This window comes from Solanum verrucosum, unplaced genomic scaffold, assembly GCF_900185275.1.
Source record: "Solanum verrucosum unplaced genomic scaffold, falcon-dt-bn FXZP01000297.1, whole genome shotgun sequence".
Lineage (NCBI taxonomy): Eukaryota > Viridiplantae > Streptophyta > Magnoliopsida > Solanales > Solanaceae > Solanum > Solanum verrucosum.
This window is the reverse complement of record NW_026020215.1, coordinates 2,470,705-2,479,393: the sequence shown is the minus strand read 5'-3', so window position 1 is coordinate 2,479,393 and position 8,689 is coordinate 2,470,705. Positions and strand designations below refer to the sequence as shown.

At 39.3% G+C, this 8,689-nt stretch overlaps 1 protein-coding gene across 1 annotated transcript; it reads left to right on the top strand.

The window, feature by feature from the left end:
• The first annotated feature begins 7,749 nt into the window (after window positions 1-7,749).
• Window positions 7,750-8,423, top strand: LOC125830622 (uncharacterized). The gene is made up of 3 exons (XM_049509798.1): window positions 7,750-7,848; window positions 7,917-7,958; window positions 8,043-8,423. The coding sequence occupies exons 1-3, from the start codon at window positions 7,750-7,752 to the stop codon at window positions 8,421-8,423; spliced, it is 522 nt and encodes a 173-aa protein (XP_049365755.1).
• Window positions 8,424-8,689: the final 266 nt, after the last annotated feature.

The window sequence follows — 8,689 nt, the reverse complement described above, 5'->3', positions numbered from 1 at the left end:
CTAGGCTAAGCTTTAGATGGAAATATGTTCCCTCTCCGGCAACTTACCCCGTTTCAAATGCGTTCCTCTCGGACACCCATTTGTCGCATGAAGGCCAGCCTACGCCTTACCCCACTCACTCTCTCGAGTTAGGTGCTAGGATATGGGACTAGGGCTCACCCTCTCGAGCTGAACCCTATGTCGACCCACTCCTTAGGCCATCAGTCTAGTGGTCTTGGTTTTGCGACCTCCCTCTCGGGCAAGCCGAAAACACATGAGTGGTTTTGTATTTGCACTTACAAACCCATTATTTTAAACCAAAACCACTAGGTGAAATCACCATTAAAATACATATAACCTATCATCAAGCAAGGCCCAATAACAATATCAATACATATTTGCTAAATCACACCCCAAGAATAGGGGGGTTTTAGCCACACATCAAGAAACAACAAAATACACCTAAAATGATACTAAAATCAAATGGGTGTAAGAAATTAAACCTTGATTTAAGCAAAGGAACAAGAATGGACAAGACCCACTTCCAACTTGGGGAAAATGAACTCATTTCTTCATGGTCCCAAAACCCTCTCCAAACTTGAGAGAAAAATACCAAAAAATACTATTCTATTGTGGAAATTCAAATTAATGTTCGACTCTTTAAAAATTAATAACAAGTTTAGTATTTATCGGCTTCAGAAAATAGTGTTGGCGGATCATTCGGCGAGGTTAGTCTGAATCGCCGATTAACTCGTCAATTCGCCATTTGGTGTAGTTCGTCGTCATCTTGCACTAGCCTTCATCATCATCATGCTCTGTGTCATTGAGCGACATTGAACTACTTCGCGGATTTATTCGGCGAAACGCCGACTGCTCTTTTCATCGCCTTTTTTATCTTACTTCTTTAGGGCTTTGCGTACTGGAACAAGAGGCGGAGTAAGTCCCTTCGGGGAATCACTAAGTGTGCTTGGCGATGCCCAGGCTTCAACTTCTTCATTCTTTTCAGCCTTCTTGTTCCTTTTTGCCCCTAAGTATCCATGCTTCCACCAAAACTTCAAATACCTGAAACTTAAGAGTTTTCATCAGATATTGAGACAAAATAAGCATTTGAGGACACTATTTTTATCAAAATAAATCTCTAAATGAGTCCAGTTCATGGATTCATCATTGCTCGAATTGCGTCTTTGCACGCTTGACCGCTCCCCCATCCAGTCTGTAATTTTTTGAATAATAGCAGCCGGTTGAGATATTGGGTTTTCTTATCTACTGTTATTGCCTTCCTTCCAGAGTTCCCAAACTGAAAAAATAGTAAGCATAGACGTGACGTAGCCAACTTGGGATTTTCTGCAAGATCTATTAAACTGGCGGGACTGAATGGAATCTGTTTGGAAGGATCTTATGCATTTTTATCTATATGCATGTAAATATGTTAGCGATTGATGATGATTCCAATGACTTATGACTGTATTGTTTGACTTTGTAAAATGAACCGACCTATTTGTTTCATAACTGTAATTATATACTTGTTAGTTGTTACTAATATTAGTCAGTTTACTGTGCCTACTAGTACATAGTGTGTGTACTAATCTACCCATGCACTTCCTTTTAAGTGCAAACCGTGATCCAAAGACATCCATGCGACCTCAGAGTTAGCATTGCTTACTTCTAGATCTGAGGGATGAGCTACTTCTGTTTTAGGTTGGTGTAGATCTTCTCCTTATTTGATGTCTTTCTTTCAGACCCTGTTATACTTTATTACTTATTATTGCTACTTTTAAACAATTTTAACTAGGGTTTTAGTACGATGACTTTTGAATTTTGAGGATGTAGTTAGACTCTGCTTGTTTTAATTTATTTCATTTTGTGACTTATAATTATTTTGTTATACTTATTTACCCTTGCCTAAATAATTAGATACTACATGTGTTAGATGTTAAGGTTTTGTTCCCCACATGGGGTTGGTTTGGTGCCAGTTACAGTGGTTTGGGTCGTGATAAGTTTTGTATAAGAGTTTTAGGTTCGTTTTTCTCATCATACTAAGAAATGTTGTAGTTGAGTCTTACTGAACAGTTTGAAATTGTATGTAATGCTCTTCGAGAGGCTACAAGACAATCGTAAAATTCAATTCTTTCTTCCTTCATGCTATTACTTGATTCCAATTATTATCTTGTGATCCAATTTGGTATCTATTTCTTTCACTTTTTCTCTCACAGATAGTGAGAACATGTACTTGTGAAACTAGATCTGAGGTGTCCAATCTATTCATTGTTGTCATGAATTGTAGTAGAGAATATACCAGAGGTGGTGTCAAAGGTAGAAGGAGAGCAACAACCCTATCCATGGCTAGAATTGAAGTTGTTGAGCTAATTCAAGGCAAGTATGGGTCTCCTGCATCCCTGAAGTATTCTAAGATACTCGCAAAGGAGGTAATATTTACCAGTTCAGGCAAGTAGTTCACCCGCTTCAGTATCTCTAGAGGTGATAGCTTAAGTGATGACTCTACTGGGAAGCTTGGCAGGTAACAGAACAACACCCATAGTAACCACATGTGGGTATCTGGGAGTTCAATATATTACAACTATGGTTACATGGATGGACAAGATTTATATGATGAATATGTTGTTGAGGCTGATGATTGTGCTGGTGTTGACAGAGAAAGAGCACAATCTGTTTTAGAGATTAACTAATATGAAACCTCCCATTTTCTATGGTACAGAATTTAAAGACATGTATAAGGTCATTATCGATTGTCACAAGAGACTATAAATTGGGGGCAATGGAGAGGTACATGGTGGAGTTTGTCGCTTTCTTATTGTGAGGGGACACTAAGTTGTGGTGGCGGGCATTTGTTAAGTGAAAACTTGTTGGGTTGCTTCTATTAACAAGGACCCCAATTCAACTCGATCTTTTTGGAGAAGCATGTTACTCATACTCTGCTAGACAAGAATCATAATGAATTCATTACTATAGAGTAATGGAGTTTGTCTATCACAACTTATGAGGCATGTTTCCACTCTTTTCCTAGGTATTCATTACAATTACTACCCACTGAATAGGAGAGGATCAGGCAATTTGTTAAAGGTATGAATGCAAGACTTCAGCTAAGAACTCTGCCGATTATATCTTCTTGATAATATTTTTAGGAAGTGGTTGAATATGCTAAGAACGTAGAGAGGGTGAACCAAGACTTTTATGGTAAGGATATGGACCAGAAGGTCTGAAAGGGTGGTAATTTTTGTGGGTCCTTTTCTAAGGGACAAGTTCCTCAAAGGTATTATGTGCCACATGTTCATTCTGTTATACAAGTATCAAGTGGGGTCTATCAACGCTTAGCTAGCAGTTTCAGGATAGGGAGGGTATTCTACCTCCTTCACTTATGCACAGAAGCCGTTTGAATCGAGTTTTCTATGATTTTGGATAGCCAGGGCAGATCCAGAAGTGGTTTAAGATTGAAACATAGTTCAAATATTTTTTTCACATACCTGTGATAGGCTAAAACTTAAAAAGAGTTCAAATATATTTTCACTTACCTGTGATAGGCTAAGACTTAAAACATTAAATAGATAAGAATCTTCAAAAAGACTTGAAAAAAATTATATGAGTACAAACTACTTTCTTTGAAATATCAATGTTCAATATGTTAAATTTTAAAGATTAAATATTGCAATTAAACTGAATATGAAACAAACTATTTATAAACTTTTAGAAGCCCAAATTTAAAATAATATACCTAAACATTGAAAACTATAAACTAATTTAAGATATATTAACAAAGTAGATTATATATAATTCATAATTTTTTATTCAGTTTGGTTAGGCTCAGATTGACTTTTTTAAAATTCTAAAACCAAATCAAACCAAGAGTGGTCAGGTTCTTTTTAAACACCAAACCACAAGACAATCTTTATTTCTTTTTGACTTGACGGTTTGGCATGTATAGCGCTACTTGGAGGTATTTCCCGTGGATATACTTGGCAATCCATGCAATATTTTCTCATATATGTATTATATGTATTGACTACCGTCAACTAAACAAGGTCAGTATTAAAATAAATATCCCTTTCCCTGCATAGATGTTTTATTTGACTAGTTACCGGGTGCCTTAGTCTAATCTAAAACTGATTTGAGGTCTGGGTATCATGAACTAAAGATTTGGCTGAGGATAATCCCAAGAAAACCTTCAGGACTAGGTATGGGCATTATGAATTTCTTGGTTATGTCTTTAGTTTTACTAATGCTCCTACAACTTTCATGATCTTGATGAATGGTGTTTCCAAACTGTATCTAGAATCATTCAAGATTGTGCTTATTAATAACACCTTGACGTACTCAAAGAGTAAGAAGGATCATGTAAATCACCTCAAGATTGTGTTGTTCTTGGTGAAACAGAAGAAGTTATATGTGAAATTCTCTAAGTGTGAATTTTGGTCACCCTCAGTGTCATTTTTTAGGCATGTAATTTCTTCAGAACGGGTTGTTATTGATCTGCAGAAGGTTGAAGAGGTTAAGAATTGGTTTAGGCCCTCTTATATATGTGAGAGAGATTAACAGTTTCGTGGGCTAGCCAATTACTATTGTCGGTTCATGAAGTGGTTTGCTTCTAATTTGACTTGTCTCACTTAAAAAGAGGTTCCATTTTAGTAGTCTGACGAATGTGAGGAGAGCTTTCAAAAGCTCAAGCCTTTACTGACCACAACATCTATTATGATTCTACCTGTGAAAGGTAAGGATTTTCTTGATGCAGAAGAAGCAACTAATTGCATATGCCATTAGATAGTTAAAGGTTCATGAGAAAAACTTTCTCACTCATGACTTAGAGTACGTAGGTAGTAGTGGTGTTTTCTCTGAAAATTTAGATATCTTTAGGGTTTCCACTTTGAGGTATTCACTAATCATTATATATCATCTTATCAAGGCCAACGGCGTGGTAGTTGATGCACTTTGTAGGAAGTCCAAGAGCATAGGTAGCCTTCCTTATTTGGAGTTCAGGAGGTGTCCATTGTCTAGAGAGGTTCAGACTTTGGCTAATATATAGTCTTATGAGACTTGAGTTGTCACATTCTAGCGGAGTATTGGTTTGTGTGGATGCAAGGTCTTCAATCATTTGGGTTCTCAACACGGATATGTATGTTCCATATATTTCTTACTAGGGAGACTTGGCTATGCAAACCAAATTTACCTTGGTCATGAACTCTTTGGAGATAATGCTTCTTTTTGTGACCACCCATTACATATTCTTGCCCACCATAAGCGTTTATATTACCAGTAAGTAAATTAAGGACAAAAAAAGAAGATAGACTCAAATAAGTGGTTAAATCACCACGCAATTATTATTGATAAACATGTACAAGTTCATGTAGTCTTTCATATTAATTATGACTTAACTATGGGAAACATATGCCACAGAGCTTAGAGATTTTGAAGGAAAATAAAAAATTTAATAATATTAAATTATTGATCCCATGGTAGAAGTCGCATTACGAAAATCTTGGGTTACTTCTACGTTTTCATTTCCAAAACATTTGCACCGAGCCCTCTATGCATGTAAGCCAAACAATCCCAATTTATTTTAACATGCAACAAGTATGTGTATATAAAAGGGTGACTCATTTGTCCTCACTTTGAATAAATCATGGGTACGTGTTACGGTTCGAGGTTGGTTATCTTAAACCCACACTTTAAATTTTGGTAATTGCAAATGCATGATCGTTACCCTATTGATTTATGTGCGTAGTAGTAATTATTTGAATGATGGTTGTTAATGTGTGCCTGTATGATCCTGAATTGCCTATGTTTGCATTTATTTGTGAAATCTCGTGTATTAAATGATCAAAATGATGGGTTGTGTTGATTTTGTTGTTGGGTCTAGTGTGGGTGAAGTCTGAGTAACCTTGAATTGTAATGATTGTTTGATTTTGCCCAATGATAAAACGGTTGACGTCATTCTTAAGTTTAAAAGACGTCAATTGACCAATTTTGGCCTAATTGGGGGAAGTTTGAGTACTCTAAGGTCATGGGTAGTATGGGTCTGGGCTCAATTGCATAGAATAATGTTTTGATTTTGTTTTCGTGGGCAACGGGTGAGAAATTGAAGGTCGGGGTAAAAATCATGCAGGTTGGACTATTCGGTGAGCTGGGTCGAGCTCGCCAAGTAGTTTGGTGGTTCACGACCCCTTGAGCACCTTTTTATCCTTCATTTTTGTGATTTTTGTTCTGTAACATTCGGCGATACGCTTGTGCTCGCCTAGTTCACTCGGTGACTCATCGAATTTTCTTTTGATCGCCCTTCTTCGCCCTAATCTTATAAAATTATTTTGTAACATTCGGCGAGCTACTTCTAGTTCGTTGAATGGGTTCGGCGATTCATCAAAAGGTCCTGGATATCGCCGACTTGTGCTGATTTTTGGCAAATTTTATTCTGTAACATTCGGTGAGTTCGACCTGGCTCGCCGAATGGGTTCGACGACTCACCGAACCGTTCGGTGAGTTTTCATGCACAGTTTTATAACTTTGAATTTTTTTGAATTGTATCTAACGTATTTGGTTTTGTTTTGCAGCAATGGCTAGACCAAAAGTTACCGGAATAAATCAATCACCCCGGAAGGGGGCTAGAGGCATTGTGATCAACGAGGGGGCTGCACCCTCCCGAAAATCACCGGCTAAACTTCCTCTAACATGGGGAAAGGTAAAGGGAAGGGTCTCGTACAACCCACATCAGCGGAGGGGAGCTCCGACAGCGAGGGCATATATGTCACTCACCTCACTACCTCTGATAGTAAGGATCATTCAGAGGATAGTTCTCCAACCTCTTCGTCTGAGCAGGAAGATGACCAACTTCTACAGGCTAGAAGAGATGAGTTATGCTCCAAGGCAATGCATGATTCAGATCAGATCCCAGTGCCTCTTACTCCTCCTCCACCTCCAGCTCTGGTAGTAGAGTCGGTTCCTCCTCCAATTCAGGCTTCTCCACCTCAGTCGTTGAACAGATTAAAGGTCGAGGGTTTGAGGACCATTCTTGAGGAAAAACATTTGTCTACTAACGGTGTTGTAGACCGGTACCCGGATGTATGGAACACCATAAAGTTCCACAAGTTTTAGCTATTAATGAAGCCCTGAGGCCCTTACATTCCTACTTGGGTTCAGAAGTTCTACTCATCATATGAGGAGCTGGTGCCAAAGGGAAAGAAAAAGGCCAGCGCTTTCAAGCCAGTTGACTATGTGGTAGTGTTGGGCAAGAAATCCAAATGCATTTGCATCGAGATCAATGAGGTGTTGGACTGTACGATGGACGTGGTGCACTACTACATCGACCTAATCCAAAAGAAGACCATCGATGACTTGAAGGGTTGGTTGGCACCACTGATTTCGAACACCACGCCGAGGTGGATTGAGGTTGGTGTTCCCATTGAGAAAAAAAACTTGAACATGGCTGCCATATACTGGTTCGGGTTTATTAGCAGCACCATTATACCTTCGCAGAATTAATCTATACTTAGGCATCTGAAAGCTACGTGTTTGGGATGCATCTTGGATAGGGAGAGACTCAATTTGGGTCTACTCATTGAGCATTAGATGGACATGAGGGCTAAGCAGAGTCAGACCTCTTTCCCTTTTACTATTTTGATTATTGAGCTATGCAGGCAGGCCTATGTTTTGGTGATTGCAAAGACTGATGTGGAAGTGACTCTCACTTCCTCTATTGACATTCGACGGTTAGAGGTTGAGTATATGAGGGATTAGGCATATCGGATGAGAGTTGCACCAGCGGATATGTCCCTGGTAGTTGATGTTGAAATGTTGATGACAGAGGCAATACTTCCCCCTCAGGCTAGTGAGCCTACTCCTAGTTCTCTACTTATGCCTCTTCTGGTGCATCTACTATTCCCCCTCCTACTACTATTATTGTTGCTACTTCTTCCCGACCCCATATCATCCAGGCCATGTTGTACGAGATGGGCCATTTGGCTCAGTCTGCTGATGTACGTGCCTCCCAAGTAGAGGTTGTTATGCCTGGGTTGATTGAGCGGACGATTGATGCTTCCTTGGCCCTGATTAGGGCTTAGTTGAGAGAGCACGGGGGATTGATAGATACCCACATATTAGAACTGAATACCCTTACTGTGAGGGTAGAGGCTTATGAGCAAAGCAAGGGTGATTCTGAAGTTGTGACGGCCTTAAAGGCCGATATTGTTGGGCTGAGGAAGGATATGGATCAGCTGAAGTCCATTGATCTATCTATGTTATTCGGTACGATAGAGATCCCTAAGGTTCCGAGTGCAGATTTCCCGGTCAGTTATGAGATTCCTCTGACTACTACAATCAGAGATGTTGATACAGATGAGGCAGTTGTTGAATTTGAGGTTGAGACAGATGAGGAAGAGCTGGGTACTCGTGATTCAGATGTGTATAGAGATTTGGAGGATCTTGAGGGGCCTATGATCTAGTCAGTTGTAGAGTCTTCTTTGAGAGAGACCTCGATGGTGGGCTCCAATAGAGCCAATGATGATGTTGCACCGAGAACTGATGCCCCGACAGATGGAGTCCCTGACATTCAGAGTTCACTCCAGGCTTAGCCTGGTAGGATGATTCTTTTGACTCTCTTTCTGTTATTATTTGGACTATTTTTATGCATTTGAGGACAATCGCTAGTTTATTTTGGCAAGGTGAGGTATTTCTATACCTGCTTCTTTTGGGTTGTTTTATGGATATT